The sequence below is a fragment of the Lethenteron reissneri genome, chromosome 15 (assembly GCF_015708825.2).
Source record: "Lethenteron reissneri isolate LAM-NWPU_2019-01 chromosome 15, ASM1570882v1, whole genome shotgun sequence".
NCBI classification, from domain to species: domain Eukaryota; kingdom Metazoa; phylum Chordata; class Hyperoartia; order Petromyzontiformes; family Petromyzontidae; genus Lethenteron; species Lethenteron reissneri.
The window spans coordinates 10,565,450-10,591,694 of record NC_083793.1 but is presented as its reverse complement, the minus strand read 5'-3'; the positions used below and the strand labels follow the sequence as shown (position 1 = coordinate 10,591,694).

At 50.8% G+C, this 26,245-nt stretch overlaps 1 protein-coding gene across 7 annotated transcripts in view; it reads right to left on the bottom strand.

The window, feature by feature from the left end:
- Positions 1-26,245, bottom strand: part of COL7A1 (collagen type VII alpha 1 chain) — a 274,004-nt gene that overhangs the window by 201,512 nt on the left and 46,247 nt on the right. For 6 of the 7 annotated variants that reach the window (XM_061552025.1, XM_061552030.1, XM_061552024.1 and 3 more), the window contains exons 9-29: positions 25,656-25,772; positions 25,043-25,189; positions 24,277-24,396; positions 22,485-22,646; positions 20,842-20,961; positions 19,709-19,855; positions 18,921-19,058; positions 18,610-18,756; positions 16,932-17,051; positions 11,991-12,146; positions 10,821-10,960; positions 10,012-10,135; positions 9,566-9,709; positions 9,045-9,244; positions 7,939-7,974; positions 7,559-7,576; positions 6,756-6,800; positions 3,864-3,932; positions 1,770-1,850; positions 1,482-1,517; positions 657-701 (exon numbers count right to left, since the gene is read on the bottom strand). In XM_061552025.1, coding sequence (XP_061408009.1) covers positions 657-701; positions 1,482-1,517; positions 1,770-1,850; positions 3,864-3,932; positions 6,756-6,800; positions 7,559-7,576; positions 7,939-7,974; positions 9,045-9,244; positions 9,566-9,709; positions 10,012-10,135; positions 10,821-10,960; positions 11,991-12,146; positions 16,932-17,051; positions 18,610-18,756; positions 18,921-19,058; positions 19,709-19,855; positions 20,842-20,961; positions 22,485-22,646; positions 24,277-24,396; positions 25,043-25,189; positions 25,656-25,772 — 2,312 coding nt within the window. The remainder of the gene's footprint in view (positions 1-656; positions 702-1,481; positions 1,518-1,769; positions 1,851-3,863; positions 3,933-6,755; positions 6,801-7,558; positions 7,577-7,938; positions 7,975-9,044; positions 9,245-9,565; positions 9,710-10,011; positions 10,136-10,820; positions 10,961-11,990; positions 12,147-16,931; positions 17,052-18,609; positions 18,757-18,920; positions 19,059-19,708; positions 19,856-20,841; positions 20,962-22,484; positions 22,647-24,276; positions 24,397-25,042; positions 25,190-25,655; positions 25,773-26,245) is intronic. The other variant, XM_061552029.1, reaches the window with a different exon arrangement.

The window sequence follows — 26,245 nt, the reverse complement described above, 5'->3', positions numbered from 1 at the left end:
CCACTTCCACCAGTAGGAACACTGCCTTCACAAGACAAAGTAGGACACAAATAAAGAAGTGTGCAAGTGAAAGAAATATGAGAAGTTAGAATTAGGTGACACTTTAGGCAATGGCTCTTCCTCACAGCGCATAGCGAGGGCTGGAGAGGAAGCGTGGATGAGAGTTGAAGACAGCGCTTTGAATATCCAGGCAGCAACAGCATCACCAAATAATGCTTTATCGATAATATAGTTTTTTTTGGGTTAGATCGCCTAAATATAAATGTTTCGTTAAACCTGCCACCACCCGACACAGCCAATTAGTAAGGTTTGTCACGTAAACAACACATACCAATTCGTTACAAGTACAGCACACCGGTGTGTTGGAGAGTAAACCCACAACATTTACAATTCGAGTACGTCGTTTCGCCAGTAATTACAACCAGCCTCATCAGGCGACAGCCAGAGTTGTGTTTATACCAGCAGCATTGCAGTGGAGTGCAGCACCAAATCACAGGACAGCACGTGCGATACAGCGTGGACAGCATAGTACACATCAGTCACGGTACAGCAACAAGCAATACAAACATGACCCCAGTACAGCACACGTCCAGGGTATGAAGCACGATCCAGGTACAGCCACACACACACGCACAATGCCGAGGACGATGGCTCACCTTCACTCCCTTGCTTCCCATGAGGCCGTTCAGACCCGAGCGGCCCTAGAAGGAGTTTCACAAGAGGATTTGTTACTCACGTCTGTTTGAATTTGCATCACCTACGTTGACACTGAAATAAATCAACAAACATAAGCACAGTAGCTCAGGGGCCACTGGAGAAATTAATGCAACTAAAGAAAAATAAATTCAACAAGACCCCTCTATAAATAACAAACATTATTTACACAATGTACAATATCCAAGAATAATATCGACCACGGTCCCGCTGCTATTTCCCATTCCAAAAGAAACCAATACATCTCAAAACTGCGACTCTCGCATTATTAGCAAAACAAAGCAGTCTCAGGGACTGCCACTTACAGCAGTCTCAGCACCGAGACTATGTCTCTACGTGTTTTCGTGTCGGCTTTCCCTTAGTTTGTGTCTCTGTATTTCTTGCTTTTGCTTGTCTGTGCACATCTATATCTACGTGCCCGGTGTGCAGCCACCGTATGCCCAAGCAGCTTCTGTTTGGTCGTATAGAGGGGGCTAAACGGGCACCTGGCCTGGCACAAGCACCGTGGAGACGTCCCCGTCACTTAGCGGCGAATGGAGGCTGTTGTTGTGTGTCTCTCTGTTTCACTGTATCTGTCTCGCTGTGTATCTTTAGTTGGTCCCGCTATGTTTCTGTGTCTAATTTTCTGTTTATGTGTCTCTGTCCCTATCTTCCCAATGTGTGCACATTTTTCTTATGGCCCTCTGACATGTTTAGCACCCTCCTCGCAGCTTTGTCGTCTGGGCGGCTGCCCTCACTGCCCGCCGCTAAGGTCGTGCGATACTCACGGGTTCACCTGGTTGGCCGGCTGGTCCCTGCACCCCCTAAAAAGATGAGGCACACAATACGAATACGTAATATTGGTAAGTGTAATATAAGCATTTAATTAGAATCTTTATTTATTCTGGAGAAAAATCCGATGAGCCACAAAGCTCTTTTTCACAGGTGTCCAAGAGGGGGGGGGGGGGGGGATTCATAAAGACAACAAATACAAGATTTAAAAGATAGATTACACGTGTGTAAGCCGTATGTGTGCACTGTATGTACAGTGCATTGAGGCAGTTACTTGGTTTTACCTGTGGGCCCTGTGTTCCCTGCGGACCTGAGTTGCCTGGGCGACCAGGTTGTCCTGGTAACCCATCCTGGCCTGGCAAACCCTGCACGCAGGTGACAGCACTGTGAGTCTCCTCCCGCCATTTGGAGCCCATGCCTCTCTCGATTCCAGGTTAAGGCACAGCCCTCCAAATACTTGCTCACGCCACTGCTGGAGGAAGGGCCTTCCACTGTACAGCCCCCCTCTAGAGCGGGTAATTTATCCAACTATTCCAAGCTGGCCAGGCATCTCGAAAGAGGTGGCTATACCCATAGTTTACCCGACCGCACGTAACCTGCAGATCGAATGCGGTATACCCCGTTTATGCTGCTCGGTAGACAGGAACACAATGTTTCAACCACCGTGCCAGGAGATCGAACCAGCGACCTCTGGATTGCAAGTCTAGTTCTCTAACCGCTACACCACGGCAGCATTCCTAAATCCATCAATAGAAATGACGGATACTGGTAAATGTAAAATATGGATCAGGAAGAGGTGCGATAATTAATTCTGCCACATTTCTGGGAGGCTTCACCAGGCCACATGGTGAGGGGCTCCCTGACCTCCATGAGCCCTGCCCACTTTTACATCGCCCCACCCATGAACCACTAGCCCCACTCAATGCTCAAGTGACCCTGCCCACTACCCAACGAGGTCTGCCCACTGCTCAGGTAGCTCCGCCCATTGCTCAGGTAGCTCTGCCCACTGCTCAGGTAGCTCCGCCCACTGCTCAGGTAGCCCCGCCCACTGCTCAGGTAGCTCTGCCCATCGCTAAGGTAGCTCTGCCCATTGCTCAGGTAGCTCCGCCCATTGCTCAGGTAGCTCCGCCCATTGCTCAGGTAGCCCCGCCCATTGCTCAGGTAGCCCCGCCCATTGCTCATGCAGCTCCGCCCATTGCCCAGGTAGCTCCGCCCATTGCCCAGGTAGCCCCGCCCTCCATTGCTCAGGTAGCCCCACCCATTGCTCAGGTAGCCCCGTCCATTGCTCAGGTAGCCCCGCCCTCCATTGCTCAGGTAGCCCCACCCATTGCTCAGGTAGCTCCGCCCATTGCCCAGGTAGCTCCGCCCATTGCTCAAGTAGCTCCGACCATTGCTCATGCAGCCCCGTCCATTGCTCAGGTAGCCCCGCCCATTTCTCAGGTAGCCCCGCCCATTTCTCAGGTAGCCCCACCCATTGCTCAGGTAGCCCCGCCCATTTCTCAGGTAGCCCCACCCATTGCTCAGGTAGCCCCGCCCATTGCTCAGGTAGCCCCGCCCATTGCTCAGGTACCTCCGCCCATTGCTCAGGTAGCCCCGCCCATTGCTCAGGTAGCCCGCCCATTGCTCAGGTAGCCCCGCCCATTGCTCAGGTAGCTCTGCCCATTGCTCAGGTAGCCCCGCCCACTGCTCAGGTAGCCCCGCCCATTGCTCAAGTAGCCCGCCCATTGCTCAAGTAGCCCCGCCCATTGCTCAGGTAACTCCGCCCATTGCTCAGGTATCCCCGCCCACTGCTCAGGTAGCCCCACCCATTGCTCAGGTAGCTCCGCCCACTGCTCAGGTAGCCCCGCTCATTGCTCAGGTAGCTCCGCCCACTGCTCAGGTAGCCCCGCCCACTGCTCAGGTAGCCCCGCCCATTGCTCAGGTAGCCCCGCCCACTGCTCAGCTAGTCCCGCCCATTGATCAGGTAGCCCCGCCAATTGCTCAGGCAGTCCTGCCCATCGTCCACATAATAATTTGAATATATCAGGCCAGCAAATATTTCATATGAACAAAATCCCAATGTTTTTCGCATATGCTTTGGGACACTGACACAGCCTTTTTGAACCCACTGTAACTGTCCCGGCCAAACCACAACGTGTGGTTGATTTTACGGAAATTTGCATTCAAGCGGCACCAAGTTAGAACAAAGCTATCGCAGTCTGTGTAACCCCGTGACGAGACGTTTGGAACTCGACATTGTTAGTGATTTTTTGTTTGTTTGGCAGACGCAGCCGAGCACCGGAGACACAAAGCAAGGCCGTTGCGATCGCCAGGAGGATGAACTCGAGACGTCACGACGTCGCACGGAACCGGGGCAGCCGGGGCAGCCAGGTGCTCACCCGCTCTCCTTTCTTCCCTTTCTCTCCACCGCCCCCGCTGCCGGGAACGCCGGGCTCGCCGGGGGGTCCCTGCACACAGGAGCACAAGATCGTGAGCGATGGCGACATCCTGGCGAGGCGTTCGTCCAGCAGTGGATTGAGCATGGCTGATGAGGAGTGTTTACACACGTGCACTCGTAGCTTGTATGCGTGTTGAGTGCATGTAAGTGTGCGAGTATGTGCGAGCGTGTGTATGTATGTTTTTGCATGTGTGAGTGTGTATGTATGTAAGATGATAAGTGTGCGACTTAACGTTTAATTGAGTGTCTGTGTGTTAGTTCGTTCGTGTGTATGTACAGTTTGAGTACAATAGAACCTCGGAGATCGAACGCACCAGAACTCGAACAAATCGATGTTCGAACTATGTTTCCGAACATTTTTTGCCCCGGACACCGAACGAAATTCTAAGGTCGAACGGGCAATCGGCTGAGATGCGTGTGGCCAGCGTGCATGACGCTTGCTCAGACAAAGGGGACTCTCCTTCCAAACAATAACACCACCACCTCCTCCTCCTCACCACCTTCCACTCAAGCCAACAACTCTCCTTACTACAGGTAAAGTGAAGTTCAATGTTCATTTATTTCATTTATTCCATATATTTATTCATTTATTCAATTTATTTATTGTGTTTCTTGTTTTTTTGTATGATTTTATGCATGTAATTACTGTAAACTTTGTGTAAAAATGCTTTATAATGAGAGATTTCTTGTGTCTGGAACCAATTAATGTAAAATTTCGATTTAAAGCTTTCGTGACTGCAGGGATTCATCTTCTTGGTTCTTTCGGTATTTTATTATTTCCCTTCTACATGACTTTATCGAAAGAACCAAGAAGACAATTCATGTCATTTACATTAATTCTTCTAGGGGTGTTCGAACAAATCGGTGTTCGAACAAATCGGTGTTCGAACAAATCGGTGTTCGAACAAATCGGTGTTCGAACAAATCGGTGTTCGAATGGCCTTCTGGAACGAATTAAGGTCGATCTCCGGGGTACCACTGTAATTGTGAGCGTGTGTTTGTATGTTTGTATGTTTGTATGTTTGTATGTTTGTATGTTTGTATGTTTGTATGTATGTCTGTGTTTGTATGTTTGTATGTTTGTATGTTTGTATGTTTGTATGTATGTCTGTGTTTGTATGTTTGTGTGTTTGTATGTTTGTGTGTATGTGTTTATTATTGTGTGAGCGTGTGTTTGTATGTTTGTGTGTCTGTGTTTGTATGTTTGTGTGTATGTGTTTATTAGTGTGTGAGCGTGTGTTTGTATGTTTGTATGTCTGTGTTTGTATGTTTGTGTGTATGTGTTTATTAGTGTGTGAGCGTGTGTTTGTATGTATGTATGTCTGTGTTTGTATGTTTGTGTGTATGTGTTTATTAGTGTGTGAGCGTGTGTTTGTATGTTTGTGTGTCTGTGTTTGTATGTTTGTGTGTATGTGTTTATTAGTGTGTGAGCGTGTGTTTGTATGTTTGTGTGTCTGTGTTTGTATGTTTGTGTGTATGTGTTTATTAGTGTGTGAGCGTGTGTTTGTATGTATGTATGTCTGTGTTTGTATGTTTGTGTGTATGTGTTTATTAGTGTGTGAGCGTGTGTTTGTATGTTTGTATGTCTGTGTTTGTATGTTTGTGTGTATGTGTTTATTAGTGTGTGAGCGTGTGTTTGTATGTTTGTATGTATGTCTGTGTTTGTATGTTTGTGTGTATGTGTTTATTAGTGTGTGAGCGTGTGTTTGTATGTTTGTATGTCTGTGTTTGTATGTTTGTGTGTATGTGTTTATTAGTGTGTGAGCGTGTGTTTGTATGTTTGTATGTCTGTGTTTGTATGTTTGTGTGTATGTGTTTATTAGTGTGTGAGCGTGTGTTTGTATGTATGTATGTCTGTGTTTGTATGTTTGTGTGTATGTGTTTATTAGTGTGTGAGTGTGTGTTTGTATGTATGTATGTCTGTGTTTGTATGTTTGTGTGTATGTGTTTATTAGTGTGTGAGCGTGTGTTTGTATGTTTGTATGTCTGTGTTTGTATGTTTGTGTGTATGTGTTTATTAGTGTGTGAGCGTGTGTTTGTATGTATGTATGTATGTCTGTGTTTGTATGTTTGTGTGTATGTGTTTATTAGTGTGTGAGCGTGTGTTTGTATGTATGTATGTCTGTGTTTGTATGTTTGTGTGTATGTGTTTATTAGTGTGTGAGCGTGTGTTTGTATGTATGTATGTATGTCTGTGTTTGTATGTTTGTGTGTATGTGTTTATTAGTGTGTGAGCGTGTGTTTGTATGTAAGTGTTTGTTAGCGTGTAAGCGTGTGTATGTAAGTGTGTTGTGTGTGTTGTGAGAGTGTGTGTATGTGTGTGTGTGTATGTTATTGTGTGTTGTGAGTGTATGTAGGTGTATGTGAGTGTGTGTTGTGAGTGTATGTAGGTGTATGTGAGTGTGTGTTGTGAGTGTTTGTAAGTGTTTGTTAGTGTGTGAGTGTGTGTGTACGTAAGTCTGTGTTGTGAGTGTGTAGGTGTATGTGAGTGTATGTAAGTGTTTGTGTTGTAAGTGTGTGTTGTGTGTGTATGTTAGTGTGTGTGTGAGTGTGTGTAGGTGTATGTTGGTGTATGTTAGTGTGTGTTGTTAGTGTTGTGTTGTGAGTGTGTGTTAGTGTGTGCTGTGAGTGTTTGTGTTGTGAGTGTTTGTGTTGTGAGTGTTTGTTAGTGTGTGCTGTGAGTGTTTGTTGTGAGTGTGTGTATGTTAGTGTGTGTGTATGTGTGTATGTAAGTGTTTGTGTTGTGAGTGTGTGTTAGTGTGTGTTGTGAGTGTTTGTTGTGAGTGTGTGTATGTTAGTGTGTGTGTATGTGTGTATGTAAGTGTTTGGGTACCATATCTCCTCGTAGACCTGGTGACCCTTGTGCACCTCTTCTGCCCTGTGGGTTCACAAAGACACAAAGACAAAGATCCCCCATATAGCCTTAACAGTGAGTTGGGGCAAGTGCTGCTATAGAGCACCTATGATGGCCAAGACATCACACTCTGATGGTTACACAATGCACCAGGTACTAGGGGAGGCACAGGACCCATTCAAATATTCTCCACTGTTATTGGTCATGAGCAGGAATCAAACTCAAGTCTCTTGGTTCAAGGTGCAGTGTGCTATCCACTACGCTACTGTTCCCTACATTATATATACTTACACAAAAACAAAGATCCCCCGTATAGCCTTAACAGACTGTAGGGGCAAGTGCTGTTAGCGTGCACCTATAAAGGCCGGCATGGCACACGAGGGGGTGGGTGGCCAGCACAACGCCCAAGCCGCCTTTGTCTCCCGAGTGCAACAACAGCCGCCGTTCGCCACTAAGTGGCGGTGACATCACCACGGCGCTTGTGTCAGGCTAGGTGCATTATGAGGCCATGTGAAGTGTCGAAGGCTAACTGGCAGGAGGTCACAGGACAGACCCAGGTGCCATGGATAGCCTGACTGAGATAACATACATGTACCTAAACATGCCTACACACATACACTGATATTCATAAACACATTAATACAAATGCACTCAAACGCAAAACCGAACATACATACAAGTGGTATTTCCATATGAACGCGGAGTTTCCACCAATGGTTCAGTGCTGCTATGTACATATGAGTTCAATATGCATGCACAAATAGCACTGCTGTATAACGTACCATGTCTCCTTTTGCACCCTGTAAGAAAAAAATATATATATTATGAGTGAAATGACGACCATGGTTTAGTTTCATATAGCGTCATCATTCATGTGAATCGCAGATCAAGACGCTGGAGAATGTTGTGGCGGACGAGTGGGGAGGCAGGCAGAACTGGTGCCAAGTCGAATCGGCAAGTGCCGGACTGCAGGTCCAGTGTTGCTGCTAACCATTACACAGGCAGCGTCCCATGCGTCTGGCATGCGCAAATGAATACTGTGAAAAACAAGCAGATTTTTACAAAAAATTAAAAAATTCGGAGGAAATCTGCAGTCACGGTATAAGTTCCTGAGTGGTGGTCGCGGTGGGCGATGCGTCTCCGCGGAGGCTGCCCGTCTCACCTGTGGGCATTGGATGACGCACGGCTCCACGGGCCTCTGCAGCGACAGGGGTGGAGGGAGCAGAGACACGTGCTCACTTCGGAATGTGACCGTCCGTCGGGTGGCACAGTGCAAATATCGAGCAATGGTTCATTCAGCATAGCATAGGTGGAGTTTGACTTCTATTTTTTTGGGGAGGGGCAGGGGTTCCCCTTTTCCATATAAATATTATTTTTAATCTTGTAACTACTAAAAATTTATTAATAAAGGTGTCCAGCTTGGGAGGGGCGTTGCCACCCCACAAACTCCTCCCATGAGTAGTAGAGTCGCCTACTCCTTATCGTTCTGCTATTGCTACTACGATCGTTACTGTCCCCCTGAAATGTACTCGTCAATTCCTCCACCCTTGTTGAGGACTCGGTCTAGCAGATATTGACTCTTTCATTTCCTCCACACTGACCGAGTTCACCCACCACACTGCAGGTCACAACAACACACTCACCCACTCACTCACCTACTCACGCACCCACTCACTCATTCACCCACTCAATCAACCACCACACTGAAAGTCACAACAAGACACTTCGCCACTCACTCACCTACTCACGCACCCACTCACTCACCCACTCATTCACCCACTCACTCATCTACTCATTCACCCACTCAATCAACCACCACACTGAAAGTCACAACAAGACACTTCGCCACTCACTCACCCACTCACTCAACCACCACACTGGAGGTCACAACAACACACTCACCCATGTACTCGCTAACCTACCTACTCATTCACCCACTCATTTACCTACCACGCTGCAGGTCAGAACGCTTCTCTTTCTGCAGATTCGCCTGCACTGCTTCACTTTGGAATTCCCTCCCAATCGTCTCTATTGCCAAGCTCTGAGCACGTTGGTCAATTCAAGAAACTTGTTACAATCTGATATCTTGCAACGTCCTGCTGCATGTTGATGGTCGTTTGATATTTTTGGCCTTTGGGACCATGCTAGGCATAATAGCTGAAGGCACGAGAAAAGAACTGCGCCCTCACTGTGAGTGTGCGTGGGTGCGACGCCGTGCACTGCCGCTGTTGCTTCTGTTAGTTGTGGTGGTCGTGGTGGCACAGTCACCGGCGGTATGACGGGCTCGACCGCTCCCTGGCACACTGACTCGGCGAGCTCCTCCCCGATCGCCGTCAGGTCCTCGAACGAGTCGGCAAAGTACACGGAACGGCGTCGACCGGGCAAGGGCCCAGCCTCCGGCTCCCCCGTGATGATGCGGAGCTCCGCCGGGTCTGAGCTGCCCACTCCCACCGCATACACGCGCACGCCTGCCCGCGGAGGAGGCACGCGCCCGCATTTACGAACGTACGTTAGGTGAGGTGGCACGGCCCAAGGGTAGCGCGTTTCGCCGCTTCCTGCAGCGGTTTGCGGTTCGAATCTCGCAAGGCCACCCTGGCTATTACCGTGGGTATATTGTCATTAGCCGCGGACGGGAATTGAACTCTGGTGGCTGGGTTCATGGGCACAGTGCACTAACCACTGCAGCACCACTCCCTATGCACACACGCACGCATGCACATGTATTCCCCTACGTACAATACAGTGTCCCCGACCCTTGACCCCGGAGCTGTGCGTCTGCACGCGGTTACCTGCGGCACGGGCGTGCCACGCGGGGACCGACACGTTGTCCTGGGAGCGGCCGTCCGTGACGACGATGAGAAGGTTAGGGGTGTCTGCGCGCATCCCGGCCTCACGGAGGAATATGGTGGACAGCGCAAACTCGATCGCCCGGCCTGCACACTCACAAATGCGGAGACGCAGCGAGTGAACACCGTGAGTGAGCACCTGTTAAGTTGAGAAGCATAGACGGCACGTGGCCTTGGTGGCTCAATGGTAGAGCGAGAGGCTCGCAATCGGAAGGTTGCGAGTTGACATCCTGGTTAGAGGTTGACTCATCGGTGCGACCACGGGGAGGCTTGTTGAGCTGCTGCAGCAGCGTGTGTGTGTGTGCTCGCTAACAGCACTCACTAACAGCACTTGCTCCAACAGTCTGTTGAGGCTAATTGTGTGCATGTGTGCGTGCGTGTGTGCGTACCGGTGCGCGTGTTGCCCCCCATGTAGGGCAGGCTGCGGATGGCCTGCAGCAGCAGCTCGCGGTCACGGTACTCGTTCAGCATGAACTCCTTGCGTGGGTCGGTGCTGTACTGCACCACCGCCACCTGCACACGGCGAGATCGCGCGATGATCGGTGACGCCGGCCGAGCGGCGGCGCATTTTGCCGCTCGCCGCAGAGGTTCGTGGTGCGGCGAGCCCAGCGGCCTTCCTGACAAATACTGCGATGCGTACGTGAACCAAAAACATGTCCGCCGTCTACAGCGCATTGACAGACAAACTGATATTTTAATTCTCAAACTGGAATTTCGGCAGATTGAGGGCAGAACTAAAATTTAACATGACACTTTCTTTTTGTGCAGTCATTCGTGACCGGGCTCAATCCATCAACTCTCTGGTTTAATCGCAGGCGGGTGACTGGATGCGAACCCAGCTTCTCAGCTGTGCGAGCTCGGCGCTCTGACCACCGAGCCACCCGGCCACCGCCCGGCCACCGTGCGTCTTCCTTGAAGTCGCTCTGATAGCCACCAAAGCCGTCGTGGAGTTGGCTGGGTCATAAGGCCATGGAGCAAGGGCATCTTTATTTTATTTTTTATTTTACCAGGTGAGGCCCACTGAGCTGTATAGCTCTTTTTCAGAAGCGACCTGGCTATATCACGTTGAAATATATATATATATAGCCGCCAATTACTCTAAACGCGCGATGCTGATTCTAAATGTGGAGAGAAAAACCGGAGGACCCGAAGAAAAATACACGTGCCCACGGGGATAGAGAGAGAGACATGCAAACACCTGCGTGGTGTCGGGCCCGATGGTGGGGAAGGAGGAAACGATGCGATGGAGGAACTGTCGCACGAGGGCAAAGTTCTCCAGGCCGATGCTCGTAGAGCCGTCGATGAGGAACACGATGTCTCCCCGGGCCTTTCTGCAAACTGACAAGATGGCAGCCGGCACAGAAAGATGGGAGGGGATGGCACGAGGTAGAATGGCACAGCTGTCAACCCATACGGTTTACCCCGTATTCTTGTGCAGGGAATTTTAGTTTTCAGGTCCATGCGGCGTACAGCCGTTTCAATGAGGGCAAAAAAGGCAATTTTTTGTCTATTTGTTTGTGTGTCTCCCTTGTGATGAGACTTTGTCGGATGAACGTATGGATTTATAAGGGCACGTGGTCACCAATAAGGTCTGAATTGGTCTGTAATAAGGTAAGCACTGATAAGGGGTTGACAGGTATGAATTGGAAAAGCAAAACGACCATGAGACCAAAACATGAAAATAAAAGACTCTTTGTCAGGAGGCTCTTGCATGACTTTTTAAAATTTCGTTTGTTTACTCAGGAAAGCCTCAATGATTCTCAACATTTTCATGAGGGTCCTGCAAAGTTTTCTCTGTAGGGGGCGATGATTGCTGTGTGTCTCCAAATTAAGTAGTTTCCATCTAATTTTTCAAACACAGCAAATTTGGATTGTGGCGCTGGCATGCAATGGTCTACTCTTCATGCACAACATCCGTCACGTCCATCATGAAGCAGGTTCATATTTGTTGGAGATTACACCCGCAGTATAAATGGTTAATTTATACGTGCAGTATTAACCAGGGTGGCTTGCTGGATTCGAACCGTGACTCACTGCATTAACCGGTGAACATGCTACCACTGGGCAATGTCACTGCCCCGTTAGCATCGCACTGTTTTAAACGGTGTTGTCACCAGTCCACCGGACCTGAGGCTCTCCAGAGCTCCCTCTCGTAGAGTTCCTCCTGCCAGTAGCGGCCTGAGTAAGACATTGCAGGGCTGCACCTGTACCTTAGACCGGACGCAGGACGTCAAAACGTTTAAGGCGGCACCTTTGCGTCAGGTGATGGGGGAGGGCGCGAGCGGTGAGCAGTGAGCGGTGGGTGAGCGTGCCGCGCCCGGGGTGAGCGGTGAGAGACGAGGGAGTCGGAGGAGAGAGAGCCACTCACCAACGAGGTGGGTGAGCGACTCGGGCTGCCCCTCTCCCGTGGTGAGCATGGGGGTGAGCTTGAAGAGGTAGGAGCGACCCATCTGCAAATTGGCGACGTTGAACGATGTCTGCTCGGGGTGCAGGGTCACGAACTGCTCCCTGGTTTGCTCCGGCGCTGCGGAGCGAGGGCACGAACATGGCCGGCGCAGTGTGACGACGTGCGGATTGCACAGGGAGCACGCCCCCGACCTCACAGCCCAGTGGTACCCACCAGTAACCCCCGGTGCGTGTTACACGGAACCCTGCACGTTGCTGCCTCAACAACGAGCGAATCGCCTCAACTCGCGTCCGGGCGAAGTTCATGAAAATGCTCCGGCGAGATCTCGTCAGATCTCGGACGCTAAATTAAACTATAAAAACTAGACTTTTTTCTTTTTCCAGGTAAGGCCTACTGAGCTATTTAGCTCTTTTTCAGAAGGGCACAAATGATAGCTCAACGAAGTGGCTTATTGTGTGGAAATGAATTGCAGCCAAATACTCCAGATGCACGTTTAGAGTAAAAATCCACACGACCACGGGGAGAACATGCAAACTCCCAATATGCAGTGATCAGGCTCGGGATCGAACCCACAACCTCCTGTACACCAGGTGAGGTAGTTAACTTCTCGCCACCGCAGTGCCCACAGTTGCGAGACGAAGGAAGGGCGACCACCGTGCTGCGGCGCTGCGATGTGGGCAGACGATGCCTCAAAATCCAACGTGCTCCTGTATTGTCTCCAAACGTCTATGTTCCTCACCTTCACTAACGCGCAGTGACCAGCGCAATGAAGTATGGTCACATGACCCCCACGACCGGAAACCTGCATTTCCACATCGCCAACAGCACCACCTCTCTACACATTCAAGCACTCGGCTCTCTCTGTCGTTTAGTACCCTTCATCAATCCACTGCTGGACGAAGGCCTCCCCATGCCATGTTGGCCATGGGGGTCATTTAACCATACTTCACTATCTTCTTGGTTCTTTCGGTAAAGTCACGTAGAAGGGAAGTAATAAAATAATAAAAATAAAACACAATAAAATAATTCTCACGACGTTTCGGCCACAACGCAAGCAGCCGTCCTCAGGTGAAAACCAGGTCCGTCACCTGAGGACGGCTGCTTGCGTTGTGGCCGAAACGTCGTGAGAATTGTTTTATTGTGTTTTATTTTTATTATTTTATTACTTCCCTTCTACGTGACTTTACCGAAAGAACCAAGAAGATGAATCCCTGCAGTCACGAAAGCTTTAAATCGAAATTTAACCACCTCTACAGGGAGGGTTTCCACATAACTTTGAGATCCTTTAACAAGCTCCGGGATAAGAAGGCTCAGCTAATCGAGTCTCTCACCTTTCTGAAGAGATGCCGCGACTCTAAGGTAATACCAAACGCATTTACACTAACATCTGCTGCTGTAACTTCTTCTAATGCTAAACGAATTCTGTCTAGAACTAGCTTAGCTCTTATCTCAGAGAAAATCAGACTTACGCGCACCGAACTAGATCAGTTAGACAAGACACTCTACAAATCACACTTATCTTTGAGTGCAACAATGTCCACATCGGATTGGGAACATGTAGATAAAATGACTGCCTCTTCAGCTGCCGCTATGTCGACCAAATGTAAGGACAACTTGATTTCCAAATTCGATTGCCTCTCAAACAAGAAACCGGACCCACACATTGAAAAGCTAGATGTTAACAAAGTCGTAATTAATCGCAGTAACAGTCTATTTCTGAAGGCCTGAAATCCGTTTTAGCTAAAGGACTAAACTTTGCAGTCACACCTAGACACATACCAGTTAATGATATAATTGCTAGAGTAGATGTAGCTCTCAAGGGCCTGAGTCACATCGCTGCAGACGTAGCAAGGATCTGAAATTTCTGCAACCCTCAAAAACGCTAAGATGCCAGCTAGCAACATCAGCAAAGATGAGCGTTTTGAATTACCTCAATTAAAAAAGGGGGATGACATTGTCATCCTCTCAGCCGACAAAGGCAATGCCACTGTCATCATGGACAAAACAGAATACAACAACAAAATCCAAGAAATACTCAACGATGGCAGCTATACAAAAATACAAAAAGACCCCACCAACAGCCTCGTCTCTAAAACCAAGCAAATCATTTCTGATTCAACCGCATTAATTGATCAGACCAAACAGTTCTCGTTGAAACCTTCTGCAGCCAGGCCACCAAGATTATATGGCTTGCCAAAGATACATAAAGAAGATACACCTCTTCGTCCCATTGTCTTTACTATCAACTCCCCCACCTATAAACTGGCTCGTTTTTTGTCTGAAATCCTACGGCCTTTCACTGGAAAAACCACCTCTGCGGTACTAAACTCTACTGACCTGGTATCGACAATCAAGGGGATTGCCCTGTCCCCAGACGACCTGCTTGTCAGTTTTGATGTGGTTTCCTTATTCACCAAAGTTCCTGTACCTGACACCATCGCAATCATTGAAGACTTGGTTCATCAAGGACTGAATGCTGGGGTACCCACCCTGGTGAGACACTGCTTAACCAATACATACTTCACCTGGAATGGAACTTTCTACAAGCAAACTGAGGGCATCCCAATGCCCCCCCCCCCCCCTATCTCCGGATGTAGCCAACATCTTCATGGAGAAATTTGAGACGGACGCCATCCAGACTGCCACTCTACGCCCGACCTTATGGAAGAGGTACGTAGATGACACTTTTGTCATCTGGCCACATGGCCGGCCTGCTCTAGACCAATTTCTCGACCACATCAATTCCATACACCCAGCCATCAGATTCACCATGGAAGTCGAAAAAGATGGCAAGCTACCCTTTTTGGATGTCCTAATTCAAAGGAAACCTGATGGTTCAATGAGCCACTCTGTCTACAGGAAAGCCACCCTTACGGATGCTTACCTAAAACCGGATTCCCACCACCATCCATCCCAGAAGAATTCCCTCATCAAGACTCTATACCATAGAGCCCAATGAATTTCCGACCAGGAACACATTGGCAGTGAACTCAAACACGTATGCCAAGCTCTTAAGGCTAATGGTTACTCCGACTACACAATCCACAAGGCCATCACTCCAACCATCAAGAAGGATCCTGTTGAGGAGCCTTTCAAGACCATCACCTTACCCTACATTGCTGGGGTCACAAAAAAGATCTCCAAAATCCTGATTAAACACAAGATCCAGGTCCGATTCAACACAGTACATAAAATCCGTGATCTGGTCCCGTCTGTAAAAGATGTGGTTCTAGACATACAGTACCCTGGCGTCTACAAACTAAGTTTCCTCTGTGGTAGCAGTTATATTGGAGAAACCAAACGACATGTCTCGGACCGCATCCGTGAACATAAAGCAGACCTGAAACACGGTAGGACAAACACCTCAGCCGTGGCAGATCACTGTTACAATTCAGTGGGCTCACATGACATTGACTTCTCCAAGACAGAGGTTCTCTGCAAGCCATCTGGCTATCATGAGAGATTCGTTCATGAGGCGATCCACATATACAAACACAGAGACAATTTCAACCGAGAAGATGGATTCTGGCTTAGCAATCATTGGAAGGACGTAATAAACTATTTTGGATCTTAACTGATTGTGTTCACGTTTACGGTGACTTTCAGACCGCGTTCCACTCACTGGCATCGTATTCTCCGCAGGGAATGGATTCTTTACTCCGCTGCAAGTTTCCTTCCACCACTCACCCATTGACACGACCGTCAATGGTACAGTGTATAGTGGCAGATAGTGTGGCATTTGTATGCTTGGTGCAGTGTGCAGAGTAATGTATGGTGTCGTAATTGTATAGTAAATATATAGACACATTAGGGTGGGTAGAATAATACATAGTGTAATATTAAAATGGATAAGGCAGCAACTGCAGCAGCAGCAACTGCAGCAGCAGCAGCAACTGCAGCAGCAGCAGCAACTGCAGCAGCAGCAACTGCAGCAGCAGCAGCAACTGCAGCAGCAGCAGCAACTGCAGCAGCAGCAGCAGCAACTGCAGCAGCAACTGCAGCAGCAGCAGCAACTGCAGCAGCAGCAACTGCAGCAGCAGCAGCAACTGCAGCTCCCTTTGATGCTGTTAATCCTGCATAATGCACATGCATATGTAGTACTAATCACATTCCCATAAATATGCTAAATTCCTCTTGATATGCAAATTCCTTTGTCAAGGCGCCCAGCTTATATATATGCTCCAAGCTCGTGTGCTGTTTCATTCAGACTCTGTCGCCTCGACGGACCTGGTTTTCACCTGAGGACGGCTGCTTGCGTTATGGCCGAAACGTCGGGAGAATTATTTTATTGTGTTTTATTTGTATTATTTTATTACTTCCCTTCTACGTGACTTTACCGAAAGAACCAAGAAGATGAATCCCTGCAGTCACGAAAGCTTTAAATCGAAACATACTTCACTACATTTGTCAGGGCGGGTTGGTGAAAAAATTGCAGGGAGCAAGCACCGATTCTGATATCACTCGCCACTGATGTTAGCCATGGCTGAGAATCAATTGTAGCCCGGTCGCTGAGTTAGTAGTGCACCGCGCTAACCAATGTCCCACCTCTCCCCGCTACAAGCGATTACAATAGCCACCCAAGAGAGTTGATGGAGAATTCAAAAGCTCAACGGGAAGTCCCAGCATGCTTTGCAGGTCAAGATGATATCACACAGCAGGTTATGGCCCTCAGCTCAAAATCTGTCAATGTCACCCAGCAACAGCAGCAGTAGCAGGATAGCCAAAAATTAAGTGATCTACGTCCACCAAAGAGAGTTGATGGAGACATCAAAAGCTCAACAGGAAGCCCAGCATGCTTTGCAGGTCAATTGGCCCCCAGCTTAAAATCTAACCAGTTCCATCGTGATTCATATTCATCGGCACAGCACAGCCCAGTGCCGCTCCTCTTCCAGTTTCCCTCACCAGACGCCGATTGCCAGGTGAGCACGTATCCTGTTGCCGCGGCGACACGGTCCCACACGAGCTGCAGCTTCCCCTCGGTGTAACCCCCGACACGAAATCCCTGGGTCTCGTCACGTCCTTCTGGGGTCACAGGGGCGTGAGGGGGGGGAGAATGGGGTACACAGGGTGGGGGGCGATGGTGGGGGCAGATAGCAGGGGCACCGGTGACATCTGGGCACGCCTTTTTTGGTGGAATGATAAGTGTACCCCTTTTTTCATGAGTTAGCAGAGTGTTACATTTTTTCCGCCTAATTTCAAAGTTATTATTGACCACAAAATTTGCACGGGCTTGAAAATGTTTTGTGTCTAGCCCGTTGTCCTTGTCCAGCACCTCTGATTATCTGATTAGCACGGTTAGCTACCTATGGTGTGAAAGAAGTTCAACGTACGTACATACTTCTGCTGATCCACAGCACTGCCCCCTGAGCGGAGCGCAACTCGAGGTACGGATCTATTGCGACAACGCTTTGTTTCACGACCAACATCTCTGTGGTGATCCACTGACCAATACCTTCCATCGTGAATGCCGAGTTAGAGGCATGAGCCTCCAAAGATGGTATTAGCCTGCCAATAGGGACCCATGTTGCTATGCGGCCTTCCCTGCTTGTTGCCTTGGTGATGCCAATGAGTCGGTGTGCGCTGGCAGCCCACTCGGGGCCAACTGTCTCTGACTATAGCCCGTCCTCCGCTGGTGTCCAGTCCGTCTCCGTGCAATCACCCTGTGATGTGGTCAAGCCGTGGCTGTGGGTGCCCTCTGTGCATCCGTACAAAGAGGATGCTAGGAGACATCTCGATTGCCCTCCGGGCTATAAGGTGGTAAATCTGGAACCTTGCCATGCGGAGAGGGGGGCGGTCCTGAAATACCAAACTTTTTTTAATAGGGCCCTACATTAATAATAAATAAACACATGAAATGGCAGTTCTCTGGTAAATATCAATAAAATACCAATTTTCGAGGGTTTCAAGGGGGGGGCGGGGCAATAACCCCCATGGCCTCCCCACCTCCCCTTAGCAACCGTCACTATGACTACGTGTGCAGAGGGCAGAGGTGGGACAAAGTCATTGTTATGCAAGTCCAAGTCGAGTCTGAAGTCATCAAATTCATGACTCGAGTCTGACTCGAGTCCAAGTCACATGACTCGAGTCCACACCTTAGAGGTGGGACAAAGTCATTGTTATGCAAGTCCAAGTCGAGTCTGAAGTCATCAAATTCATGACTCGAGTCTGACTCGAGTCCAAGTCACATGACTCGAGTCCACACCTCTGGCAGAGGGTGACGGCCGACTCCACGGTACCACCTCCACTCGGTCTCTTTGATTTATGAAATGTGTCAGATGTGAGGTAGTCGCTGCCCCAGGGGACTTACAGGCTCGCTCGGCACCATGTACATTATTTTATATTGCGGTTTTGTTTGGGTACATTCTCTCCTTGTCCCACCCCCCTTTTCCCTCATCTCCCCCACCCCTAAAAATACCACGTACACAATCACACCTGGCCTAGGGCTTGTCGTCTGTAGAACATCTGTACCTCCTCGCCCTGTCGCTCACGCTCTGTATTATTTTAAATCAAATTTGATCCAGGACGGTATTGTGGGACACTCCTCTTTCCCCCCCACCACTACCGCCGACCGGTGCCTCACCAGTCTGCGCCGAGACGGTCTTGCGGGGCCCCTCCTGGTTGCCCTGCAGCGCGGACACCTCGAGCAGGTAGGCGGCGTCCGTCTGGAGACCCGCGACCAGGTGCGATGTGGATTCAGGCGACACCGTCTGGCTGCCCTGTCCGCCACCTGCGTCGCGACGGGGGGCGTGGGCATGACCGCGCTCGTGAGCGGCGTGGAGAAGACCCCGACAAAAAAAAAAACGCCGTGACCGCCAGCCACGTCGGCGTTAATTAAACAAGCGCGGCGGAGTGAGTGTGGGGAGAGGTTGCCGAATCGGCGGATCGCCGTACCGCTCGCGAGCCGCCAGTAGACGCGGTACGCAGTGGCGCCGGGGACACCGCTCCAGGCGAGCCTCACGCTGGAGCTACCGACCTTCACCACCTGCAGGTCTCCCACGGGCCCCACCAGCTGGGGCTCCACCGCCCCGCCTGCGCGCAACAAAGACACGAGACGCCACCCCGCCGTGTGGCCTTCCAGAGACTGCTGGGGGAAATGCTGTTGGCGAGCACATGTGCATGCGAGGGGTTGCTCACCGAGGAGCTGAGTCAACCGTGCACGAACACGCTCTCACAAAAAGACATACTGAATATGCACACATATGCACACGCACTAAATTACACGCAGATATGCAAAGACAAAGATTCCCTCGTGCAGGCTCTATAGACTCTTGAGCCAAGTGCTGTTGGTGAGCGTCTATTAAGGCCGTCACGGTAGTGGTGTGGCCTCTACCATGCCGGGCTGTCTTTGTCTCCCCAGTGCTGATGCTTACATACATCACCAGGTACTCATTCATGGTTGAGTCAATCAGGACCGGGACGACTTCCGCCCATGGCAAACACCAGTGATAATTATCTGAACCGGTCCTGGGCCTCTCCTCAGTCGACTCAGCCTCAAATTGATACTTGGTGCAGCGTATAAACATCAACGTTGGGGAGACAAATGTTGCCGGACCTGGTGCTGGCCACCAATCCCCTCGTGTGCCAAGCTAGCCTTAATAGGTGCTCGATAATAGCACTTGCTCCAACAGCCTGTTAAGGCTATAAGGGAGATCCTTGTCTTTGTATGAGCGGTGTCTCACCAGTTGACTGCTGCAGCGTGGACTGAGGCCCCTCCACATCGTTGTAGATGGGTCTGATGGACACCTGGTACTCCGTGTTCCAAGCGAGCCCCTCCACCCTGTATGTGCTGATGGTTTTATCCAGAAACTCGGGATTGGGCATGGGATCTGGAATAAACCATTACACAGAATGGGAAGGGGTGTCAGTAGGAGTTGAGCAGTTGCACAATTTTGGACGCACATTTCACACGCTATAAATACGTGTTCATTCATAAAACCGTGCAGTGGCTTTTTTATTGCCCAGGCTGCGTCAACCAATCTGGAGTGGAAAATGCCATCAAAAGTAATAACAGTCAAAGTAAGCGCTAAGAATACAGAGACCTGAATTTGATTGCCGGCCACAGCTAACACCAGTGGCTAGTGATATTTGATCCAATCCTGGCCACCTCCAATTACCAACCTACACTGACCATGATAGGGGACTGAGTTGAGACTGTCTATTCTGAGTCTCTGGGTCTCTATATTAGTCTATGGATCTCTATGTGAGTATATTGATCACTATGTGAGTCTATGGATCTCTACGTAAGTCTATATGGATTTCTATGTGAATCTAAGGGTCTATATGTGGCGAGATGTTAACTACCTCGCCTGGTATACAGAAGGTCGTGGGTTCGACCCCAACCCTGACGCCTGTCAATGTTGCATGGATTTCTCTCCGGGTCCTTTGGTTTTTCCCTCCACATGTAGAAACGTGCATTTATAGTTTATGTGAGCCTATGCTGGGCCTAAGCCCATCAGCACACAACACTTAGGGCCCTGGTATAATCATGCTTGGTCAGCGTTGCTGGCACAGTGTCACTCACCTCTAAAGAGTCACCCGGCCATTTCTCAGTCATATTTTTTATCTTGAATGTCGCCCAATTAAGTGCATAACGTAACATAGAACGTGACACTTTATTTGAAGTCGTTGGAAATCTGGGCCAAGACTGTCGACTCGCAACCTCTAGACAACCTGGTTTAATCACTGCGGTCGGGTGACCTAAACACGGATCCGAACCCAGGCCCCCTCAGCAGCGTCGGCTCGGCGCCTCCGGCCACTGCGCCACACCGGCGTGCTGGCGTGGGAGTCGTTGGCGTGTGGGTGCTCGCGGTACCGGAGCGGAGCCCCCACGTGAGCTTGTACTCGGTGGCCCTCGCCAGCGGCGTCCACGTCACGGTGATGGACGACGAGTCGACCGAGACCACGCGGAAGTCCTGCACCGTCGTCAGGTCGCCTGGCGGGGGGACACGGGGTAGACGCGGGGAAGATGTGGGGGAGACGCGGGGGAGACACGGGGGAGACGCGGGGGAGACACGGGGGAGACACGGGGTACGATTACAGCGTTTACGCGCTGCACAAAAATGAGTGGCGAGGTTGATTTTTTATAGCGAGAGAAAGACGAAGTGGGTCATAGGCAGAGTAGAAGTGGAAGTTCCTGAGCCTGGACATGAATAGCGCCATGGAGTCAACAGCATTGACGGCTGGGGGAAGCAGAGGAGAATGCAAGACCTCCCAAGGAAATGAGAGGAGAGAGGTAGGAGACTGCGTGCACAGGAGTAGAATCAGGTGAGAGGGTAGATGTAGGAGAGTCCATGGAGGAGAGTGAGGTGAGAGAGGAGATGTAGGAGAGTGCGTGGAGGGAAGGAGAGTGCGGTGAGAGGGGAGATGTAGGAGAGATCGTGGAGCGGAATAGAATAAGATGAGAGGGGAGATGATGGCAGGGGCAGTGGATGGCACAGAGTCCGCTTCCCCGCGGCCACGCCGTTTCCCACCCGTGTTGTTGCTCGCGTGCCAAACCTCGGGGCCCGGGGAAAAGCCTTCACTTGTAAGCGTGGAACAAGCAAATAAATAAATAGCGGCACCCACAAAGCGAGCGGCTCACGTGTGAACGATTATCCGCACGGCAGCGTGCATTTAGAGAGGATTCGGTCTGCGATACCGACCCCACCAGAGACCTCGAAGGGCCACGTTGATCACGTGATACGTGCAGCAAGCGGCGCTCCGCGTGGACGGTACCGCTGTCTTTACGAGATGTAGCGAGCGGGGGGCTAAATGTCTCCACAGTCAGGAAATAAGGGGGTAGAAGGTTGCAGCTCGCTGAAGTGTTTGTCGGGTCATGCCGTGTTGTCATTCTGCACGATGTCCGACGTTTTGCTCCACGTGCTGGGAGCTTCTTCAGGAACTGAGCTGAATAAAGAAACTCCCCGAGGCACTTGGGGGGGGGGCGGGCAAAACGTCGGACATCGTGCCAACGTCGGAGAGCCGTGCGGCACGACCAGGACCGCGGAAACCCACGCGGGGGTGAGGCGGGGAGGAGGGGGGTATGCGGAGGTGGAGCCAGAGGTCAGGGTTCAGGCATCCAAGTGTGTGGGTTTATTTGTGTGCCAGCATGTCCAGGTACATGTGTGTGAGAGTATGTGTAAATATATATGATAATCTGCGAGTGATTTAGTATAGCGGTTAGTGTACTGCGATCCAAGTTTGGGTTTCGCTCATGGCCTAACGCCAGTGATGGTTATCTAAATCGGTCCTGGGCCTCCCCTAGGTTGACTCAGCCTCAAATTAATTCCTTGGGGCAGTGTGAAAACATCGCCACTGGAAAGACAAAGGCGGCCGGGCGAGGTGGCTGGCTAACCACCCCTTCGTGTGCCATGCCGGCCTTCATAGGTGCTGCTCGCGAACAACCCCCAAAAGTCTGTTAAGGCTACACGGTGGAGGGGATCTTTGCATGTGTGCCCACGTGCGCCCTCTCCTCACCGGCCGTGCGCGCTGCCACGGAGATGCCGGGCCCCTGCGTCTCCTGGAAGAGGGCGTAGAGGGTGATGACGTACTCCGTGCCCGGCACCAGCCCCGTCGCCAGGAACCTGTCCACGGCGCCACCCAGAGTCATCTGCTCCAGGTGGCCTCTCCCGGTGATGTCTGTCGCAACCGGGGGAGGGGGACCGACTCGGCCAATGAGAAGCAGAAAATGCTTTTGGCACAGACGTGTTTCTTTTATTCAAATCGAGATGTAAACTCGGAGATGGCTGGGCCACTTGGGGGGTTAGGGACGCCGAATTGCCACTACTCAAGTAGGCCTGGGTTGAGCTCCATTCACCAGGGAAGGTGATGTCTGGTCTCGCTTGCTCTTAAGGTTTGATCATTTCCTGTGTGGCATCGATAGTTCAATGTTAATGTGTCATTTCATTGAGGGACTACTGTGTGGCGATAGCTTGGTGTGGTTTGGCACTGTTTGTTATCGTTTTTGCTGCCTTGCCCAATCTTGACTCATGTAATAATTGTATTTATCATCTATTTATTTATTTATTCTATATTTTGAACTCCTATCGTGTTGTTGTATTGTTTGCCGATTGTAACTCGCTGACCCATCCATACTGGGAGATCTGTGAAAAATTTACTGCATAGCTTATCGGATTCCTTCTGCAGTCTATGGAACTCTATGTGAGTCTATATGGATCTCGATGTGAGTCTATGGATCTCTATGTGAATCTATGGGTCTTTATGTGGCGAGATGTTAACGACCTCGCCTGGTACACAGAAGGTCGTGAATTCTGACAAGGCTAACACAGCCAGCTGGGCTGGCGAGTCAGAGATCAAAGAGCCGTTGAGGCCCTGGGTATGAATCCAGGCAGTTGCCTATGATTAGGCCCTGTGATCAAAGTGTAGTGAGCCGAGCTGATGGTCTCAGCCCGGTCACCAATGGCTGCGCACACACACACACACAACAACAAAAACCCTCCATCGCATTAAATGTGTTCCTGCATTTAATCCCTTCAAATTGAGCAAGAGAAATCATGCACACGCATAGATTCTGTCACACTTTCCAACACGCGGCCTGTCCTCGGAAGTGTTTAAAACTAGCGACAGTATAATTTTCCTGTAACCCCCCCCCCAGCCACCCCGCCTCTACCCCCTTGGCTTCGCCAGAAAGTGAGCCTCCTTTTCACATCGACCCGCTACCCTTGAGGGAGCGGCACTCAACCCAGAAGGCCGCAATCTACAGATCCCCCTGTTCCCCCCCCCCCCCAACCCGTGTACATGCATTCTCCATCATCATTGTCGTTGTCGCTTGCAATGGGTTAAATTTTAATAAATAAATTCAACTAGCGACAGTAACGGTAGCACGCACGAAGGTGGGGATCATGGGGCCAGGAAAGTGGCTCTGCCTGCAGGCCTGGGATGCCGGACGAGGCCCCTTTTAGCATTGGCTCGTGTCTCCAAGTTTTAGGCAAACCCTTTGATCAATGTGGCTGGGATATAATGTGGTACGTGCCTCGAAGCACAACAACTATTGACTGAAGTTTTATCACATTGGATCATCTGCCCCATCCCCCCAACTCCTGTTACAGGCAGATGGGCAGAGAGTGCTCAACGCGTAAAAGCCTTTCTACCTTAGTCGGAAAACATCCGTGAAACAAATTATGATCAACGTTGACAATCCACCTCCCATCTCGCTTTTTCAACTCCAACAACACTCCCGCGTCGACGAAGTGACCACCGGCAGCGCCCGTGACCACGTGACCCCCCCCCCCCCCCGTGCTCCCCGTACCGGAGGAAGGTGCCCATGTGAGCCGGTAGCCGGTCGCCCCCGGCAGGACGCTCCAGTTGACCTGGATGGCGCTGCCAGACTCCGCAGACGCTCGAAGGTTCTGGACCGAGCTCGCCGTCACTTTCGAGGCGGGGGATGGGGGGGCAGTGGAAGGCAAAAGGTCACAGCGTGGCTCCTCCGCGCGCACCACAGCGGCGGCCCTGCCCTCGGTGCGGGGAAGGGCATCCGCAACGTCCTCTTAACTCGAGGGTAACCACTGCTGCGTTTGGGTTTACCTTACCGGGATGCTGCCGTGGCGTTATCGGTTAGCACACCGTACGTATGTGTGTACGTACGAAAGGGGGGTGGGGGAGGAGCAGCGTAGCTGTGCTCTGAGCCCAATAACCTGAGTTCAATTCATGCTCACGGCCAACACCAGTGACGATTATCTGAACTGGTTCCGGGCCTCCCCTAGGTCGACTCAACCTCAAATGAGAACCTGGTGCTGTGAGTAAAAACCTCACCACTGGGGAGGCAAACGTGGCCAGGCGTGGTGCTGGCCACCCACCCCCTCGTGTGCCGTGCCGGTCTTCAATAGGTGCCACTTGCTAGCAGCACTTTCCCCAACAGTCTGTTACGGTTATATGGGGGATCTTTGTTTCTTTGTGCGGTGCCACAAGCGTGCGCATGTGTGCAGTGCCGGAGGCCTGGGTGTGTGTGTGTGTGGTACCGTATGCGCGTGTGTGTTTGTGTGTGGTGCCGTGTGTGTGTGTGTGCGGTGCCATACGTGTGCGCGTGCGGGCGGTCGTCGTGGGACCCTCGACGGAGCCGTACACGGGGTTGACCGACACCTCGTAGTCCGTGGCAGCCTGCAGGCCCTGCAGCTGGTAGAAGCCGTAGGACTCCCCCAGGCTCAGGCTCTGCGGGTCACCGCCTGCCGCCAGCAATCACCAGCACGGACGCACGCCGCACAATCGGCTCACGTCCGGCATATCTCTCGCGATCCACCCACGCGACTACTCCGAGTCAGAGGACCAGTTACAAAGCAAATGTACGCATGTTTGTACGTACGCTGAAGTTCTTTCGCACCGTACGTACTGCATATGCAGCACCTCCAATTAGCGTGGTTGGCTACGTACGGTGCGAAAGAAGTTCAACATACATGCAACCATGCTAATTGGAGGTGCGTGAAATGCACAATCGAGCCTCAACCAACAACACAAAAAACTAGACGGAAAGAAAACGAGTCGAACGTTGTCAAGTATGATCGTGACGTCGAGTTGGAACGAATCGCTGAACATCTTGGGTAGGGAATGGGGGGATCCCGCTCATGACAAGCCCACTCGTAATCTTCCCGGGTCTCCCTTGACGAGGCGGTGGGGAGGAGGTGAGCGGCTGACCTGCCGGGCCCCAAGTGAGGCGATAGCCGGTGGCGCCCTTGACGAGGCTCCAGGCCACGCGCACCGCGTCCGTCGTCACGTTCTGCAGCAGCAGCTGGCGCACGGTCTGAGGCTTCACTGCACACGCCAGGGGGAGGGCGAAGGGCAGCGGTGGTGGTGGCGTCGGGGGTGGTTGTTAGTGGTGGTGGTGGTGATAGCGGTTACGGTCGTAGTTGTGGTCATGTTGGTCATCCATAATAGATCTAACGCAAAAAAAACCTCTATTATGGATGATATTGGTCGCGAAAGCCTACGTGTTAAACATGTTTGTGACAGTGGTTGCGATGGCGTTCAAGGTGGCAGTGGTGGTGATGGTGGTGGCGGTGATATTGGTGGGGTAGGTTCGGTCGCGGTGGATGTGATGGTGATACGACGGTGGGACCGACGATGGTGGTAGTGGTGATATGAGTGGAGGCGGTGGTGATCGTGGTGTTGTTGGTGGGGTTGTTAGTGTTGGTGGTCGTGGTATTGGTGGCGGTGGTCGTGGTATTGTTGGCGGTGTTGTTGGTGGTTTGGTGTTATTGGTGTTGGTGGTCGTGGTGTTGTTGGTG